The sequence below is a fragment of the Pogona vitticeps genome, chromosome 2 (assembly GCF_051106095.1).
Source record: "Pogona vitticeps strain Pit_001003342236 chromosome 2, PviZW2.1, whole genome shotgun sequence".
Lineage (NCBI taxonomy): Eukaryota > Metazoa > Chordata > Lepidosauria > Squamata > Agamidae > Pogona > Pogona vitticeps.
In genome coordinates, this window is record NC_135784.1 from 5,218,178 (window position 1) to 5,238,294 (window position 20,117).

General features: G+C 52.4%; 1 protein-coding gene across 9 annotated transcripts in view; it reads left to right on the forward strand.

Annotated features, from left to right (window-relative positions):
* The first annotated feature begins 1,233 nt into the window (after nt 1–1,233).
* Nucleotides 1,234–20,117, forward strand: part of SYNGAP1 (synaptic Ras GTPase activating protein 1) — a 65,147-nt gene continuing 46,263 nt past the window's right edge. For 3 of the 9 annotated variants that reach the window (XM_072987134.2, XM_072987137.2, XM_072987141.2), the window contains exons 1-2: nt 1,238–1,541; nt 18,370–18,488. In XM_072987134.2, the coding sequence (XP_072843235.2) occupies nt 1,520–1,541; nt 18,370–18,488 (141 nt within the window). In that variant the 5' untranslated portion in view covers nt 1,238–1,519. Of the gene's footprint in view, nt 1,542–18,369; nt 18,489–20,117 lie in introns of all 9 variants that reach the window. The other 6 variants (XR_012082967.2, XM_072987138.2, XM_072987136.2 and 3 more) reach the window with 5 other exon arrangements.

A 20,117-nucleotide genomic window follows, 5' to 3' on the forward strand; every position in this document is an offset into this window, starting at 1 on the left:
GGAGAGACTGCGGGTGGGCGTGGGGGGCCGTGGCTTCAGAGGGTCCTCCACGCCCCAGGCGGCTTCCCAAAAGGCCGACCCGAAGCCAGGGATAAAGGTTTTATATACTCTGACATTCTTTCCCTCTAAGACAGCCGGAAGCCCCCCCCCTCTTGCGAATGTGAAAAGGTGGGCGCCTTTGAAGCAGCTCTGCGTGGGTGTGTGGGGGGGGAAGTGGCCCTGAAATGAAGCAGGAGAAGGATGGAGGGGGGGGGAAGGGTCTGGGAGGCACTGGCGGGAGTCCTGCTGGCCCTGCCTCAGTTTCCCCATCTCTGAAATAGATCTAGCTCCACGAGGCTGAGGGGCCCGGGGAGGGCAGCGCACGTCCCCTCTCCTCCGGACCGCCGTCGGGGTGGGGGGGGGGAAGAGGGTGTCTCCACGCAGGCAAAGGGCCAAGCTGGCCGGTCCGAGCCAAAGAGGGCGGCAAGTTCACTCCCATCCCACCCCGCACCTTGAGCGCCCCCCCCTCCTCCAAAAAACCTCCTGCTTGCAATGGGGCGGAAGATCGCAGTCGCCGGGGGCGGGGGGGGGGCGGGAAGGGGGTCGCCACCTGGAGAAGCAGCCAATAATAGTTCACCCCGCCCCGCATGCACACAAACAAGCCCCACATGGCCGCCGCCGCCGCCACCTCCTGCTCGGTCTCCCGACCGTGAACTTGGTCCCTCGAATGGGCTCCCCAGGGATCCTCCCGGCAGGGGATCGGAGGGGTGGGGGGGGGGCAAGGAGCCGGAAAGGTGCTCCGGCGGCCGCCAGGCCCTCCCGTGCCATCCCTCTTGCGCCCCCCCTCCCTTAGCCTCCTCTGCTTTTTCCTGCCCCATCGGGACCCCCCTCCCTTCTTTCCCCCCCTGCCCCCCACGTCGCCCCCTCGGGCGGGCCGGGCGCCTTTCGGAGGGGGGGCCACCGCTGGTTCCCGCGGCCAGCCCCAGGGGCCGGGAGGCGAACCGAGGCTGGCGAGGGATGGAGGCGGAGAGAGGCGGGGAGGGGAGGGGAGGGGAGGGCCAGCCAGGCGGCGGCGAGGAACGGGAGGGAGGGAGGGAGGGAAGGAGGGCGGCTCCTCCGCCCCTCGCACCGGCGCAGCGGCGGCAGCGGCGGCGGCAGCGGCAGCATCACCAGCGCATCCTCCGCCCCCGCCCCCGCCTCCTCCTGCATCCTTCTCCGCATCATCCGCGCCGGCGAGCGAGCGAGCCAGAGAGAGAGAGCCAGAGAGAGCCAGCCAGTCAGCCCAGCCAGCGGGCAGGCGGGCAGGCGGGCAGGCAGGAGGGGGCGCAGCGCGGAGGGGAAGGCAAGCCGGCCGGCCGGCCCGGCAGAGCCGACCCCCCCCCCGCCGCCGCCGCCGCCTCCCTCTCCCTCTCCCTGAGCCCAGCCCGGTCGCCCCCCTGGCGGTGCCCTCGGCCGGCCCGGTCCATGAGCATCAGCGGCGGAAGCAGCGGCATCGGCAGCCACGACGACGGGGCGGGAGCAGGCAGCGGCTGAAGGCATCATGTCCTATGCCCCCTTCCGAGGTACCCGCCGGGGCGGCCTCTTTTGCCTTCGGGAGCGGGGGGGGGGGAGGCCGAGGGCAGGTGTGGGCGGGGGGGGGCTGCTCTCCATCGAGGCCCCTCCCTTGGCCGGGGTGGGGGGGGAGGCGGTCGCTCGCTCGCTCACTCTCGGGAAGTCCCAGGGAGGCCACACACGCACACACACACACGGCGCAACCTTCCCCCCCCCCTCCAAGGTCCGCTGCCCCGTCCCTGGTGCTGAGGCTGGAGTGCTGCTGGTGCCGCCGCGACGGAGGCGAGCGGCGGTGCGGCCGCGGGGGCCCCGGGAGACGGCGGCGCGGGGGAGGGAGCCCAGAGCCGCCCCGACAGGCGAGGAGAAGGGGCGCGGGGCGCGGGCGGGTGGGGGCAGCGGGGACTCGGAAGCAGGGGCCTCTCCCCCCCCGTCGGGCCCCCGGGAGCCGCCCTTCGGAAGAGAGGGAGGGAGGGAGGAGGATCGGGCCCCCTGCTGAGGCAGTCGAGGCTGGCCGGCCGACCCTCGACCGGGCCTCCCTCCCCCGCGCTGCACGCCCAGGCGGCATTGATGGGGGGGGTTGTGGAGCTGCTCGTGAGGCGGAGGGGGGGGGGAGAGCTCCGGGGTACGGAGGGCCCCGCTGTCCCCCGCAAGGGCAGCCGCCACCGTCTCCTCCTCCTCCTCCTCCTCCTCTGTTTTCCGGCCCTTTGGCCGCCGGGGCATCGGGCGGTGGAGAGCTGCGCCCCCCCCCTCCGCCAGCCCTGGCCACTTAGGGGAAAGGAAGGCAGCCTTGGGCGTCTTGCCCCGGAGGGCGCCCGCGCCTGCCCCGTCCCTTCTCAGGTGCGCGCCTTGTGTCCCCCCCCCCGCACTTCCTTGCGCGCTTACTTGCTGTAGCCAAGTGCGGGGACTGGGCGGCGGGGGGGGGGCGCCGTGCCAGGACACCCGGGCACCACGCGGTCTGCCCACCTCCCGTCACCCCACGGCCGGCTGGGCAGATGTGAGTGGCGGGGAGGGGGGGCCTGCGCGTGGCTTCAGGGGGGGGTCGGAATGTCGCTCCTGGCCCTCCTTCCCACCTGCCTGCCCCACTTGGAGAAGGCTTGAGGGGGGGAGGGTGCGGGAGGGGCAACGCGGCCGTCCGGGCACTCCCCTGCCCCTCTCTCTTCCCTCCTCTCCCCCCCCCGCTCACGGCACCTGCCCCACCGTTTTTCCCTCCCAGGCCCCCAGGATGTACGACCCCCGAAGCAACTCCACCCCCCCCGCTCCCTCGCCTCCTTCAAGTCAGGGCGGTGGTGATGGTTCGGGGGTGTTTCGGGTCTCCTGACAACACCCCCCACCCCACCCCAGCCCGCCATCCCGAAGCCTGCCAGCCATTCCTGTGGAAAGGGAGGGGGCGTGCTGTTGCTAGGCAACCCTGCCAGAGGGATGCTGGGGCAGGCGGTGAGGGGGGGCAACTCCGGCGTGAAGCACATTCCCCGAGTGTGGCGGTGCTGCACTGCGGGAAGTCCCCCCCCCACTTCAAGAGAAAACCCGTTCACCCCCCCCCATCATCTCCCGTGGGGGGGGCTTGCAGGGAAGGACAACCCCCTCCCCGAGTGACCTCCTCTGCTGCCTTGAGGGGTCCCTGTATGGGGAGGAGATCTCCCCCCCCTCCCCGTCGGGTAACCGGAGCCTGGGAAGAGCGCGCGCGGCCGGGCGGCGGCGGGGGGGGCGCGGGATGGCCGGATGCCCCTTGCTTGTCCCCGGCCTGCCTCTCCCTCGGCTGCTGCTTTGTCCCTCGCCGGCCGCGACGGGGCGCAAGGACGGGGCCGGGGGTGTGTGGGTGTGGGGGGGGGAAGAGATGCGCAGAAGCCCCCACCCACCTCTTTTGCTCGGCGGGGTTGTGGAGAGGCCGCCTGAGTTTCCTGGCCTTGGGCCCTCCGTGCGCCGCTCGGTCGCCTTGGGATTTGTGTCTGTGTGTGTGTGTTGGGGTGTCTTTGGTTCCTTGGTCGTGTGAAGGGGTGTCGGTGTCGGGGACGAGACGCGCGTGTCTTTGCCCGGCCTTCCGCGCTTCTCCCGGGCAGAGCAACAGGAAGAGGAGGCGGGAAAAGTGTGTGGGTGGGGTGGGGGGGGGGGAGAAAGAGAGAGCTTGGCCAAGGAAAGTGGGCCTGGATGGTCATTCCTGGGGGGGGGGGGGTTTGGCTCCTGCCGGCGGCCCGGTGGGAGCGCGTGTGCCCGCTTGGCAGCAAGAGATCCCGCCCCACGTCGGGGGTGCCTGGGCGGATGGCATCACGGAGGGGCACCCGGGGTTTGGTCCAAAATGGCTTGTTTGGGGCGCGGTGGGGGGGGGGAGACGGCGGCAGGGGGGGGGAGTCATTCCAAAATTTCATCATTTGATAAACGGAAGTTCCATTAGAAAGGTGTCGCCTTTCCCCCACCCCATTCCCCATTGATGGCTTTTTTTTGGTTGGGGGTTCGGATGAAACCTTACCCACCCCCACCCCCACCCCCGTTCCCTGCCAAGGAGGGGGTGGCCCGTTCTGGCCGGAAGAGAAATCCAAAGGGGGGGGGGAGGAAGAGAGAGGCAGAGCCCTCTGATTGGCACCTCCAGGCTGGTATCAAGCCCACATTTGCATCTCATTTGCATATCACTGGCTGTCCTCTTCTCTCCTTCTCTCCCCCCCCCCCCATATTCCTCCCTTCAGAACACCGCCATGTGTAGGAACGGAGTATTTCTGGAGCTGGGGGTGGCGGTGGTGGTGTTTGGTAGAGAAGAGGCACTTCGGGAGAGAAGCGCTTTGCCCCCCCGCCCAAGCGGCTAAACAGGGGAGGAGCACCCCCCCTAAAAATGGGGATGCTTCCCATTCATAGGAATAATAATACTTAAAAAAAGCCATTGGGTCAACCAAAGCCAGCCGAGCAGGTGGCACTCATTGAGAGGGCATATGTGGGGCTGCAGTGGGGAGGGGACACATGGATCTGGGTTCTGGAACTGTGCCAGAACAGCCCCATAACTCTGGAAAGCGGGCTGGGAGGGGGGGCATTAAGAGCCTGCCTCTTGCCCTCTCCTGACCGGGGAGGTAAAACTCAGTGGTTAGCGAGGCGGCCGAGTCTCATGGAGGCGCCTCTTTTTATTATTGGTATTTTACTTCTTTTCGAAGGTTACCTTTTGAAGGCGTTGCAAGATATTTTTAGGGGGCATTCCCCCCCCCCCCGTTTTCATGCGATTTCTTTATTCCTTTGGATCGCTCGGTAAAGTTGCCTCTCCGGCTGCGGAGCCAAAGGCTAGCCGCTTGGTTTCTCACTGGGCCTCTTTGACCCGGGCTGGACCCCACGATCCAGCTCAGCAGTTCTGTGATGGAGAGGAAGAGGATGATTTTCGTTTCATGGCCTTCCTCCCAGTAGAGGAACCCCAAGAGGCTGGGGGGCAAAAGGCAGAAGGCAGGCACAGAATTGCATCAACAGGGGGCTGGGTGTGAGGATCCAAAGGGTCCTTTCCAGCTCCACCGTTCTAAGGTTATTGTTATTAAAATGCAAATGAATATTTGTAATATTTAACAACCTCTGAAAGAACTTTAAAAACAACAAAAACAAGGCACAGAGAAAGAGAGAGAGAGAGAAAGAATTTTAAGGGAAGAAAATCCAGGGGCCCAGCCTGTAGTTCTAGGTTTGATTGGAGAAAAAGCTTTTTTATTTTTGACAGTGGTGGAAAAGGGACCAGGATTGGACCCAGGCTGGCCTCCTGGGGAGAAGGGCGGAGAGCCCGCGAAACATTTCCTTCCTTTGCTTCCTCACCACACACACTGAAAGATCTTAAAACCAGAGGGTGGGCTTTCTCGCAGAAAGATGCTGCCTTTCAGATATCCTGGATCCAAACCGTATCATTTGTCAACCTTACCTTTTACAGGTATTTGTTTTTAAAGACACCAAAAGCAACAGGAATGAATGAGAAAGGGGGACAACCTCAGCCATAAGTGATGCCGGCCATAGAAACTGGCGAAACGTTAGGAAGAATAACCTTCAGATCACGGCCAAAGAGCCCAAAAAACCCACAACAACCAATTTTCTCTACTTTCCTTAAGGCCAGCCGCAAAGTACTTCTCAAATGCTACAGTGAACCTTTCTGTCTTCATTGGTGTTAGAGTATTGTGCAATTTAAAATTAGGGACGTCTGTGAAATAGAGGTAATTTTTTAAAAAATTAAGATGTTAGGATAGTTAGACTATTTTTTTAAAACCAGAAACGGGGTGCTTCAATAGTGTTCTCTCTCTCATCTCTTTCGTTCACGTGGCGGGGCATAACTTGCCTGCGTGTAAGTGCTGCAATGATTGAATTTCTCCACAGTCACAGAAAAGGTGCCCTGTGTCCAAGTAGCCCTATTTCACTGGATGATGATGATGATCTTAGAACTGCAGAGCTGGAAGGGACCCTGTGGATCGTTGAGTCTAGCCCCTGTCAAAGGAAGCCCAGTGGGGGGATCGAACTCCCAACCTCTGGCTCCACAGCTAAAAGCCTAGATCTCTGAGCGATCCAGCAGTTGATTCTCCTCGGATCTTTGTACTTCACTTCAGTGTCTATTAAGGCATTGGTCCCCAACCTTGGGCCTCCAGAGGTTCTTGGACTACAACTCCCAGAAGCCTTCACCACCACCTCTGCTGGCCAGGATTTCTGGGAGTGGAAGTCCAAGAACATCTGGAAGCCCAAGGTTGGGGACCACCGTATTAAGGGACTCCCCAGGTGGTCCAGCTGGACTCTTGTCTTGGTGGGAGATACCTTTTCTCAACATTCATCCAGTCAGCAAAGCGTGCTGTTTTTGCCCTCCATTGTTTTTTGGCCTGGCCTCTTCTGCTCTAGTATGACAGATGTGCAGAGAACTGCCCTTCGATTTTAGCCGTCAGTTGTCTAAGGGGGATGGCTGTTTGGTGTCCATGAGGTGGACGGGTCTGATGCTGTATGGGAAAAAAATTACTTTCAAGAAATTTAGTTTCCATGCTCTGGTGCGGGAAAGCTTCTTTCCGTTCAGTTCTGTGAAAGAGGTGGGAGCAGGGTGGGCTCAAAAAAAGGGGGGGAAGCCAGCACCCCCCCACCAAACAGCCAGGAGGGGTGTCGAAGAGCCCGTGAGCCACATTCTCCAGAGAATAAAATATTGGTTTTGGGAGCGCCTTTAACTCTTTGCTCCCTTCTTCACGTTGAGGCTTGGAAACCCAGTGAGGACAGAAAGGGAGGGAGGGGGAATTCATCTGAATTATACACTGAAAATTTGGCTTGGTAAATGGATGCTTCTCAGGCAACTTTTAGAAAAACGTTGAGCCGTTGTTAATATGGAGGGCCATTGAAAAGAAAAAGGGAAACCACAGAACTTAAAAGCAGGAGACGAGGAGATTAGTGGCCCTCTCTGTGCCGACCGCATTGCTAGATTACGTGTGTGTTTGTGGGGTGCCTCTACTGCTCCACAATTAATTAATTTTTATATCATCCACTCACTGTAAAGCACTAACCAATAAATCAAGTGCAATAATAATAATAATAATAATAATAATAATAATAATAATAATAATAATAATAATAATAATAATAATAATAATAATAGTAATAATAGTAATAATAATAATAATAATAATAATAATAATAATAATAATAATAATAATAATAATAATAATAATAATAATAATAATAATAATAATAATAATAATAATAAGAGTACAACACGATTAAAAAAAAACCAACCAAACAAACACAGCCATTGATAAACCTGCATAAAAGGGTAGCAGAATGAGTCTGATGGACAGGGCTAAATGGGCCAATGAGGATGCCAATGAAAGCTTATCTTTTTTAAAAAAAAACCCTGCATTTTAGGCAGGCTCTAAAATTAGCCTGATTCAGGGTTATGGGTCAGGAGGAAGTCTCTGGCAACCTTTGAGAGCAAGGTGCTTTTCCGAGAGAGCACCTGGGGGGGCGTCACGTGGCTTACAGAGATGCTCAGATGGGGTTGCCCCACCCAGACAAGGCTGGGCAAGGCACTCAGAATGGGAACCATCATCATCATCATCATCACCACCATAGAACTGCAGAGATGAAAGGGACCCTATGGATCACGGAGGCCCAGTGGGGAATCAGACAGCCAACCCACCTAAACCACTGGTCTGCTGGTTCTCCTGGTCCGCTGGCTTCTCCTTTACGGGAGAAGTTTCGCTGGATCTGCTCACGAGGTGTAAAAGGGGGGGGGGGTTCTGGCCGACCCCTTGCTGCCCATTTGGGTGGCAAGAACTCAAGAGGTGCGAGGGGAGCATGGGCCCAGTTGGTGAGGATAGACGTGAGTGAAGGAGAGGCCTTTGGAGGTCCAGCAGAGGTAGAGGTGTGTGTGTGGAGGTCTGTGGTCTCCTGAGTGTCCACAACTCTAAAGCCCATGTGTGCGCGTGTGTATGTGTTTGTGCCCAGCGCCAATTTGGTGAGGTTGCTTCTCTGGATTTTGCTAGCTGGTTGGAGGAAAGGAACCGCCTAATTACAACGGGGGGGGGGGGGGAGGAAAATCCGTGTTTGCCTCTTTAAACTGTGAGTGACTTCGGGGGGGGGGGGAGGGAAACAAACCCGTTCACATTCACCCTGCATCCGAGCATGTTGACGATTAATGTTACTGGGAACGTACTGAGCTGGTGGACAAAAGGCACCTTTGGTGGCCACTGTTGCACCCGAGTAACACCTCTCTTTCCCCCCCTCCCCCTCGCCGCCCCACCTTTGCTGTTTCCCCCCACCTTAATTTCTCCAAGGTGGTAGTTATAGAAAGAGGGTATCCACCTTTGTCTGTGCAAGCGTTCAAGAGATGAAAACGAAATAGAAATGAAAAGTTTTTTAAAAAGACAAAAACATGGCGGTGCTTCATGGACTAGCTTTTATATCTGGGAATGAGAGCTTTCGTGGACCCGTCCACTTCATCAGACAGAAGAGAAGGCAATATGGAGCGTGGCAGATATTTATACCTGGCATCAAAGTGTAGATCTTACCTACCAACCACCATCTCTGTATTTTGATAGCTACGCTTTGATGCTATGTATAAATGTTTGCCATGTTCTATATCACTTTTTCTTCTGTCTGATGAAGTGGACGGGTCCACGAAAGCTCACATTAAATATATATATTTAATGTGAGCTTTCGTGGACCCGTCCACTTCATCAGACGAAGAAAAAGCGATATAGAACATTTTATATATAAATGTTAGTCTTTAAGATGCCACTGTGTTTTTGACTTTTTTTTTTTAGTCTTTACTTTTATTAAGCTTTCACCTATGATTTCTCCAAGGTGGCAATTTTCCAGAGGTGCACCAATCCCACAACTGGATTCCTGGCCAGGAATGCTGGGATATATAGTGCAGGGCCTCCAGAAAATGCCAGGGTGGAGACGGCTCTCCCCTGCCCCCAGATCAGGGCAAATCAAACTTCTCTTTTCCTCCTTCTGTGCTGTTAGCAAAATATCCTCTGCTCACTTCCCTCCCGAACACCATGGTGAAGATGCTGCACCCACCCCTGGTAGAGACAGATTCCATCGCCAGAAACCTGTGGAAGCGCACATTTTTTAAAAAAATGTTATTTCTGGATGGTTGTTTCTGGTTACTTTAATATTAAATGCCTCAAAGTGGCCCAGGGAGGTTTTTAAAATAGCTATTAAATGGGAATTCTCCCCTCTGGGGTTCTGGAAACTTGCCTCTTAGAGGGTCATTCCTTTCCCTGAGTGTCTGTTTCCAAGCACAATTTCAAGTCCTGGTTTTAACCTATAAAGCCCTAAACAGCTTGGGTCCAAGCTACCTCAAAGACCACGTCTCCTTTTATGAGCCTGCCCGGAGGTGAAGATCCCCAGGAGAGGCCTTTCCCTTGCTCCCAACACCTTCACAGGTGCATCTGATGGGGACACAGAAGAGGGCCTACTCTGTGGCTTCTCCTAACCTGTGGAACTCCCTCCCACTGGAAGCCAGGCTTGGCTCTCCTTCCGCAAGCAGTGAAGACCGTTGTCTTCAGGCAGGCTTTCCCTCCATGACTGGCTGCCTGAGTGGGCCTTTTCAACAGAGGGTCGTGCTTTTGCTGCTTTCAATGTGTTTTGGGTGCTGCTTTTATTTACTGTCTTTTGCTGTAGTGTTTGTTTGATCTTTTTTTAAAAAAAGTATTTCATTTCCTTAGCTTTAAATATTGTACAGTATTTCAATGATGTAAGCTGCCTCAAGTCCTTTTTCAGGAGAAAGGCAGGGCCAACCAACTAACCAACCAACCAACCAACCAACCAACCAGCCAGCCAACCAACCAACCAACCAATCAATCAATCAATCAATCAATCAATCAATCAATCAATCAATCAATCAATCAATCAATCAATCAATCAATCAATCAATCAATCAATCAATCAATCAATCTCTGCTAGAAAGGCTGCGGTGGAGCTGTTGCAAGAGGGGTGGTGGGCCAGATTTTGACAACATCCTGAATTCTACTAAAGAGAGAAAAGGGGAGAGCAACTGATTAATGCCCCCCCCCGGATCCCTTCATTCTCCCCCCCCCCCATGTGCCCTCAGAGTCAATCTGTCTGTCTGGGTGCAGCTCTTCGGTTTCTTGAGCAGAAAATGCCCTCCTGGTTCACCCTTAGAGATGGCTAAGCACTGAACCCAGAGTGCTGTGGGATGATAGACTGGCATCATCTCAGTCCTGGTTCATGGTGGGTCTGGCAGTGGTCTCAGGGTTTCAGTGACCCCCACGACCCCTGTTGGACTTATGGATCCTGAAGGATTCCTGAACGCTCTAGGGGAGTTTCCAGCTGATATGGTCGGTGCTCCTGTTGAAGCCCAGGTCGCCTTGTGGTACAAGGAGATGGCCCGGGCGGTTGACACGATCGCACCTAGGCGCCCTCTCCCTGCCCGCAGAGCCTATAAGGCTCCATGGTACACAGGGGAGCTTCTGGCTATGAAACGGTTGGGGATACGGCTTGAGCGCAGATGGAGGAAATATCGCTGCGACTATGACCAAACACAGCTTAGAGCCCATTATCGGGCCTACTCTGTGGCAACACGGCTGGCGAAACGCCAGTATTTCTCCAGCCGTATCGCTTCCTCGGCGTGTTGTCCAGCAGAGCTATTTTGAGTGGTCCAGGACCTTCTTCAACCTAATGGTTCGGTGGAGGTCCTGGACTCCTCACTGGCTCTCGGTAACGAATTTGCTGCACACTTTGAGGGAAAAATTGCTCAGATTCGCAAAGATTTGGACTCCACTGTTGATGCAGAGCCCATGGTTGTGTCCAGTGCTCCGGACTTATGTCATAATTTATTGGATGAGTTTCAGTTGTTGCGACCCGAGGATGTGGACAGGGTGATTGGATCGGTTCGTGCCACCACTACACAACTCGACCCTTGGACATCATGGCTAATAAAGAAATCTGCCAGGGCAGTTTGCACCTGGGTCCTGGAGATCATCAACTCCTCGTTAAGAAAGGGAGTCGTCCCTGCCCCATTAAAGGAGGCAGTGATTCGCCCACTCCTAAAAAACCCTAATCTGGACCCAGGTGTACTGAATAACTATCGTCCAATAGCAAACCTCCCTTTTCTGGGCAAGGTGTTGGAATGTGTGGTGGCTGAGCAGCTCCAGACTCTCCTGGATGAAACAGATTATCTAGATCCATTTCAATCGGGTTTCAGGCCGGGTTATGGGATGTAAACTGCCTTGGTCGCCCTGTTTGACGACCTTTGCTGGGAGAAAGATAGGGGCAATGCATCCCTGTTGATTCTCCTGGACCTCTCAGCGGCTTTCGACACCATCGACCATGGTGTCCTTCTGGATAGGCTGGCTGGGATGGGAATCGGAGGTACTGTTTTACAGTGGTTCCGCTCCTACCTGGCTGATCGAGTCCAGAAGGTGGTGCTGGGGGACAGTAGCTCTGACCCATGGCGGTTGCGTCATGGGGTTCCTCAGGGCTCTATACTGTCCCCCATGCTGTTCAATATCTACATGAAACCGCTGGGAGAGGTCGTTAGGAGGTTTGGGCTGAGGAGTTAGCAATATGCTGACGACACCCAGCTCTACCTCTCATTCTCTACCAATCCAGGTGTGGCAGTCACCGTTCTGAACTCGTGCCTGGACTCAATAATGGTCTGGATGAGGGTCAATAAACTGAGGCTCAATCCAGACAAGTCTGAAGTGCTGCTGGTAGGTGCCCCGCCAGATAGGTTAAAGGGCCATCTCCCTACCTTAGACGGGATTACACTCCCCCTAAAGGACAGGGTCCGCAGCTTGGGGGTGCTCCTTGACCCCGGTCTGACCTTGGAAGCCCAGGTGGACTCGGTGTCCAGGGGTGCCTTCTTACAGCTGCGGAGAATATATCAACTTCGCCCTTACCTGGATGAGCGGAGCCTGGCAGCAGTCACTCATGCACTGGTAACAACCAGACTGGATTACTGCAATGCGCTATACGTGGGGCAGACTTTGAAGACGGTCCAACGACTGCAACTGGCACAGAACCGGGCTGCGCGGCTGGTAAGTGGTGCCGCCACACGGACTCATATCACGCTGGTTCTGAAAAATTTACACTGACTGCCGGTTGCTGCTCGGGCCCAATTCAAAGTGCTTACTTTGCCATATAAAGCCCTAAACGGCTTAGGACCTGGTTACCTAAAGGACTGCCTTCTTCCATATGAGCCTGCCCATCCTCTAAGATCAGGCCAGGAGGCCCTTCTGAAGGTGCCATCCCTGAAAGAGGTGAGGGGGATGGCATGTTGAAAGAGGGCCTTCTCGGCTGTTGCCCCCCAACTTTGGAATGCCCTCCCTAGAGAGATCCGCCAACACTCTTGGCTTTCCGGCGCCAGGCAAAGACCTTTCTGTTTAGCCAGCATTTTAATTAAACAGTATTCCCTAGCTGGCCACATGAGCAGCAGGACTTATAAATTTTAATGTTTTAAGAATTATTTTAATATATGATATATTGTCTTTTAAAATGTTTTTAATGTTTTTAAGTTTTAATGTTGTACGCCGCTCAGAAGCCACTGGCGGCTAAAAAATATTGTAAATAAATAAATAAATAAGGCCAGGGTATGGTGATGTGGTTTCGTCCGGGTCTTGGCGGCTCAGAAGGAAATCGGACTGAATGGACGAGGCTGCCTCCTTCCCATCAGGGCTCAGGTGCCCGTGAGGGTTAGGATCCTGACACTCACTGGAGCAGGTCCAGAGAAGGTCAACCCAGGTGGCAAAGGGTCTGGAAACCGAGTCCCTGGAAGCGAGGAATGGTCGACGGATCTGGGCCCTGCAGTTCAGCCTGGAGATGCGGGTGGGAGCCGAGAAGCGATGGGTGGCAGGTGGCAGTCCTTTCCAAATATTTGTTTCCTGGAGGAAATTGTGGGATGGAGATGAAAATTAGGAGCTACCTATTGACAATAAGAACTTTCTGATGGGGAAAGGACGGCCTCAGGGGACCGTGGAGGTTTTTGAAGAGGGGTTTTGGGGGGGTCACCCATTAGGGCAAAGTTAGCTTTGGGTTTTTGGCGAGGTGTTGGTCATGATGCAGACAATCGGAACGGGAGTTTTGAAATAAGAGTGCACCCCAAACATGGCTAAACAGGCTTCTGTGCGTTCTCCTCTCTGGTCTTCTTTAGATCTACACGTATGTACGTCCTCTTAGGCTGTGTTCACTTCCTGTTTCTTCCCCATGTGGAGCAACCCTGAAACACTTGAGAGTTTTGGGAGGGGAAAGAAAAGTACACTGTGTAATTCTGCTTAAATTTAAAAAAAAACACACTTCTAATGTATCTGTACCTTTAGTCAGCTGGATAGCTCAATGCAATAGGATTCAGGGTGTGGAACTGGAGGTTGGGAGTTTGAATCCCCCATGGTGCCATCAGGGACAGAAGAGCCAGCCTGGGTGGCCTTGGGCCAGCTGCACCGCCCCACAGCGCCCCTAGAGGAAGGGAAGGGTAAAACCACTTCTGAGTATTCTCTACCTGAAAAACCCTGAAAAGGGTCCTCATAAATCAAAACAGACATGATGTTAAACACAACACAAATGAAATGACATGTGGAATTTTTATCCCAACGGATACCCTGTTTTTCCTCCTTTCTTTTTTCATTGATGTAGTTCCTCCTTTTGTTGATGTGTAAGCCGCCATCCTGCGCGCCCACCCTCAGTGAGTTTCCCTGGCCAAGCGTGAATTTGAACCCAGGCCTCCTGATTTTGTGCCTCACACACGGTCCACAACACAGGACAGGCTGTCCGGCATCTTTTTATTGCCCCCCCCCCAAAAAAAAACCACCTTCAGAACAGGCTAGCATCTGAGCCCTGCCCAAAACATTGGGCTGGAAAGAAAACAGCAAGAAAAACATCCGAAAACCCCTTTGTCAGAAGTTGAGGCCACTATGAATAAATGATCTTTGTGAGCAGCGGACACGTTAAGTGGTAAATCTATCTGGTCAGCTCTTTCAAGTGTTTTTTAAGTTTAAAAAAATGGTTTGGGGCGGGGGTGGATTGGAGTCACATCGAATTTATTTAAATCATGATTTAAATTTTTAAAAATCGGGGGGGGGTTGGACAATTTAAATTTAAAAAATCAATTAAAATTTTGATTTCAATCAATTTTAATTTTTAAAAAAATCATTGGTTTTTTTTAATCCGTTTTTAGAATTTAAATCATGTTATAAGAAAAGAAGCCATTCACACACCCCAAAATAACAGCTGTTGTGGGGGGCCAAAAAAAGGGGTGGCCTGTCAGGTCATATCTATGTGAACTTCAGATGGGAGGTCAGTCCCAAGAGTGGACGCTGTGAAAGCACCATTCAGACAATTCATCTGAAAGAACTGATTATTGCCTAGCCAGACATTTGACTAGAAAAAGCAGGGGCCTCTGTATCTTTGCTTTCTCAATATATTCATTTTCAGTAAGCTGCAGAAAATGCAAGGAGAATAAGCCAGAGAATTATTAAATCTGATACCTTATATATTGCTATATTTATTTTGAGTTAAACCCCATCTTTATCTCAGCATCGTGTCCTTAAGATAGCTGTCTCGGCACAGCCTTGGGTCATATGGTGAGCGGTATTTCTACTTGCATATATTTGTTTAAATGACCATATGCAAAATTAATAGGACAAGGTCCTGTTTTGTTTTGTTTTGTTTTTTTGAACCTGACTGGATAGCTCAGTGGTTGAGGTCTCTGGCTGTGGAGCTGGAGGTTGGGAGTTCGATCCCCACACTGGGTCTCCTTGAGAGAAGAGCCAGCCTGGGTGGCCTTGGGCCAGCTGCACCGTCCCAGAAAATGCCCCTTAGAAGAAGGGAAGGGGGGAAACACTTCTGAGTATTCTCTACCTGGAAAACTCTGAAAAGAAGTCACTATAAGTGGGAATCAACTGAATGGCACAAAATTATTTTTTTTTAAAAGGATGTCCCCTTTTTGGTGTTATGGCAGCTGGAAGGGGTGGAGAAAGGAGGAGGCAGGAGGCATGCTGGGTTAGCACAACCCCCCTCCCGCCTTGCGCAGGGGTGCCAACGGAGAGCAAGGAGGGCCTTCCTGAGCGTTTGGGGGCATCCCTGGTCGGCATCCCTGGGCGCCCGCTATAGCCTGGCTGTCCTTCTCACATCCCGGAACAGCCAAGGCCACACTGGAGCGGCCTGTGTTTGCGGTTCCCTGTTTTCCTTTTGTCGGTGACTTTAAAAAAAAACAACGTTCATCAGAGAAGCTTCGTACATTTCATTCAGCTTGAAATTGCAGGCGTTTCTGGACCAGGACAGAGCGGGGAATGGGGGGGGGGGGGCTTTTTAATAGACTTTGGTGGTGTTATAGCGTTGATGCTGACCGTAGAAATTGTAGGACTGAGAAGAGAGCCGGCGTTAAGTTTCAGGACCAGCTCTCGCCTGCCAGGGGAACCTTGACGGCATTTCCCAGCACGCTCTCTGGAGGGGCGTTTAAGACCCTACCTGTAACCTGGCCCCTTGCCAGATGCTTAGAAATCCCATCATCCAGTCCTGGGTGGGGAGGATGTGATCCGTGATCTTACCTCCCAGAAAGAGACGGGGCCTCTTGGTTTCCTGCTCTTTTTCGGCCGGTTGGCACGAATCCTGCCCTTCGATGCCACCTCTTCCTTTTCTTCCACACACACACACACACCACCAAGATCACATTTTCTATTCACTCTTCCTTCAGCACAAAACCTGGACAGTGCAGTCAAAACAACTTGGGGGAAGTACCTTATAAAATTACCCTCCATCAGGTTAGTTTGGATACTTTCTCCCCCCCCCTGAAAAAAGTTATTCCGTTGAGTCAACTCATTGTCTCCCGGCTGTAGCCTTACGCTTTCAAGAGTCAACCAAGACGCTCCTGTTTCTGAAAGCCGCCATCCGGAGCGACCTCCTGCCCCCTTAATACCGATACGGATGCTGCCCCCCCACCCTCCGGGTGACCCCTTTCACACATCCATGGGGCAACGGAGTCTGTCGGGCTCCTGACCTTGACTCTGCATCCCCCCACCCCACCCCACATGCCCCACACCCAGAAGATTCCCAAATGGAAGGGGATGGAGAAAGGCAGAGAGAGAAAGAGAGGGGGGGCTCCTTCTTGTTTGGCAAGGCAGATGCCAGCTAGGGCTAAATTAAAAGCAGCTCTCCGGCCCACCCCCAGATCGTTCCAGGGGGTGGTGGTGGGCCCAGTCCGGTTGGCTCTAGGCCGAGAGTGGCCCATCCTCTGGCATTTCAGATATTTTGGACTACAACTCCCATGGTCCTTTATTGTTGGCATCGAAGTCTAAACTCCTGGATCGCCAAAAGTTCATCCCCGGGCCTAAAATCTCTTTCTGTAAGAGAGCCCGAAGTCCTGCGGGAATAAATAATAATAATAATAATAATAATAATAATAATAATAATAATAATAATAATAATAATAATAATAATAATAATAATGATGATGATGATGATGATGATGATGATGATGATCATCATCATCATCATCATCATCATCATCATCATCACACCAGGGACAGTCAAATTTATAAAAACATTGACTGGCATTATAGAACAGATACAAGTTTTAACCAAAAACTTAGGTATCTGTTAAATAGCGATGTAGTCGGTATGCAGTTCTTAATATTGCTGGGTTTTGTAGCTCTGATGGTGCAGTTTCTGAGATCTGCTACTCCTTATAACACTGTGTGAAGTTTCTTGATGTTGTTCCCAAAGCCCCGATGACTACGGGGACCACTGAAGTGTGTTTCTTCCACAAGCGAGATGGTTCAATGGCCAGGTCTCTGTACTATGATAGTTTTTCCATTTTTTTTTATTTTTGACTCCAACATCCCCTAGAATTGCAATGTCGATGATCCGGACATTTCTTAGTTCTGTTACTACAATGTCTGGTGTGTTATGTTCATGGTGTCTGTCTGTTTGGATCCTGCAATCCCACGAGATCTTGACGTCCTCGTTTTCTGACACCTTCTCTACTGATGTTTCCATAGGTTTTTGGAGGCCGGCACGTTATATTTTTTGCATAATGACCCGTGCACTAACTTTGCCACTCTATCATGTCTAACTTTGTAATCTGTTTGTGCAATCGTTGGACATTTGCAGATGAGGTGTGACACAGTTTCATCTTTTTCTTAGCAGAGTCCACATTTGCTGTTAGCACTAAATCCTTGGGTCTTAGCAATCATCACATTGGTTTGGAGTGCTTGTTCATGGGGAGCAAAAAATCAAGCCTTTGGTTTCTTTCTTAAGAGTCCCTTGTTGTTGTTATCATCATCAAAAAAATATCAGGCACTGTCAATCAAAGTGATAAGCATTTTTACTGGTATTATATAACAAATACAAGTCTTAACCAAAAAATCCCCCAAGTATCTGCTAAATATCAACGCCGTATATATGCTGTTCCCAATATGGCTTTTTTTGGTAGCTCTGATGATGTTATTTCAGAAATCTGCAGCTGCTTATAATACTGTGTTAAATCTACTGATATTGTTTGCAAAACCCCATTTTTTTCGCTGTTTTATCGCTTAAAGCTCTTCTTTCTAGTGGCTTGGCGTCACAGGAGACCTTGCAATGTTTTAAGCTGGGAAAAGGAGCTTACAAGTGCCCAGGAAACCCAGTGGACCTCAGGATGGGCACCCAACGAAGGTGGCACCCAGTGCCAAGCGCTGAGGTTTCCTGCCCACGATCCTAACCCTGTAGTCCTCCCTCTCTCTCCATCTCTTGAGCCTGCCGGGGATTTACAATCATCGGGGGGGGGACTTCCTCTTGGTCCCACCATCCTCACAGATGCATCTAGTGGCGACATGGGAGATGGTCTTCCCTATGGCGGCTCCTTTAGACTCTGGAACTCCCTCCCACTGGAGGCCAGCCTGGCCCCGTCTTTGCTGTCCTTCCACAAGCAGGCAAAAGACCCTTCTCTCCAGGCAAATGTGCCCTCGGGGATTGGCTGCCTGAGTGGAGCTTTTTTTTAAATGAACGGTTGTGCCTTTGTTAAGTGTGTTTGTAGCATTAGTTGTATTGACCATTCTAAATATAATATTCTTATTAAATATTTGTATATTTACTGTTTGTAGCTTTTAAATATGGTTTTTTTAACTATGAAAGCCCCCCCCCCCGGGTTGTTTTTAAGGAGAAAAGCGGGAGAAATAGATAATTTTAAAGAGAGAAAGAAATCTCTGCAGGACAAGGGGTGGTGAGTGTATCTCTGCACGTGTGCCTGCAAAGGGAGAACGAACAGTGAAGTGGAGGGAATGTAAGTTCAGAAGTGGGCGATGCCTTTTATTAGACGATACCGCACCCCGGGGGAAATCAAGTCGGATGGCAAGCTTTCGATGGGGCCTTGCTCCCTCCTTGATCTCTGCCGCATTAACCCTGACCCTTCTCTCCCTTCTCGCCCCACAGATGTGCGAGGGGCCCCACTTCACCGCACTCAATATATGCACTCTCCTTACGACCGACCTTGGAATCCCCGTTTCTGCATCATTTCCGGGAACCAGCTGCTAATGCTGGACGAGGAGGAGGTGAGGAGCAGGGCAGGGGTGGGGTGGGGAGGTGGGGTGTGGGGGGGTGTGTGGGGAGGGAAAAAGGGAGCTGGGGGAAGAGAAGGGACGTGGCGTCCCGCAAGACACCCTCCTGAACCAAAGCTTGTCTCCCCCCCCAACCCCGGGAGCAGCCCTGTGAATGGCCCACCTTTTCTCTCCCTTTCGGATGCTATCAGAGAGAGAGATGGCAGGACCTCCCCTTTCCTCCCCTCCTCTCCCCCACCCCACAAAAATGAGGTTGAGGAGCTCCAGTGCTTGGGTTGACCCCAGAAACGTCTCCCTTGTGGGTCATTCTGAAGGATTGGGGGGGGAAGAGACCACGGGATTCTCAGTCCATCAACTATAGCCCATCACTATTTCCCATTTTTAAAAAAATGCAGGAAAGGACCCCACAGGAAAAGGAGAAACCCCCTGGTAGTGCCCTAGAGAGAGGGGGGGAGGGAGGGAGGGAGGGATGGTTTGGAGCTGAAAGTTGGACCCTGGGGGGGGGAACCCCTGTGCCAGGAGGTGTGGGGTGAGAGAGAGAGAGAGAGAGAGAGAGAGAGAGAGAGAGCACGATGATGACGATGATGACGATGATGATCCTGTTTCCCTGGGCCCTGAAAGGAGGGTGTGCGTGTGTGTCCCTTTGCACCCCTTAAAATGCACCGGAGCCCAGTTTTGGCCTGGGGAAGACTCCGTCCCAGTTGAGGTCTGGCTAGCAAGAGATGGGAAAAGATCGGGAGAAGGGTCCAGGTGGGGGCTTTGAGTAGGGGGTTCCCAGCACAATCAGTCAAGAGGAATTAGGGAAATTCTCTCAGCATCGTCCGTTTCATGAAATTTCTTTCCAACGTGAATAAGAAAAAGAGGGAAGAAGCGATGTTAAAAAAAATAACACAAGGTGGTGATGGTGGTTGTTATGGCAATTGGCCTTAGTTATATTATTTGCAATATTTCAATCCCATCACACACACACCCAACCCTCAAGAGTGGGGCTTGAAGCACTTTGGAAGCATCCGAAATGAAAACAAAACCAGTCAATCGAAGCATTATTGGTGTTCTTTCTTCATATCAAGAGGGCTGCGTTGCTGCCAGTGATGGCCGTATATGACATATAGGTAAAATTAAAACAAATTAAAATGGTAAGATAATTAGATTCTTTTTGACCCAAAGCGGGCTATTTCAATAGCATCGAAATAGCATTATGGTGCATGATCATGGCTAGGATGGCATTTCAGCCACCGAAATACCGTACCTGTCAGAATCGGTAAACTAAAGTTAAATCCCAATGAATATCCAAATAGTTTAAAAGTCTAGGCTGAAAAAAAACCCTGCGCTCTTAGTACGAGCACGGAAATAAATAATGGCTGGATATATAAATAACTGGTCTGAGGCTGGGAGTTCAATTCCCTACTAAGCCTCTTTGAGAGGGGATGGACTAGATGATCCCTCGGGTCCCTTCCAGCTGTGCTGTTCAAAGGTTTTAACCAGTTAACAGCTGTATGGGAAATATATTCCACAGAATGGTAGGGAGACAGGAGGGAAGCCCACATCTGGCAGCAGCTGGTTTCCTCGAGAGCGCCTTTCTGAACAGATCTGGAAGGAGACCAGGGGGGCTTGCAGAAAGCC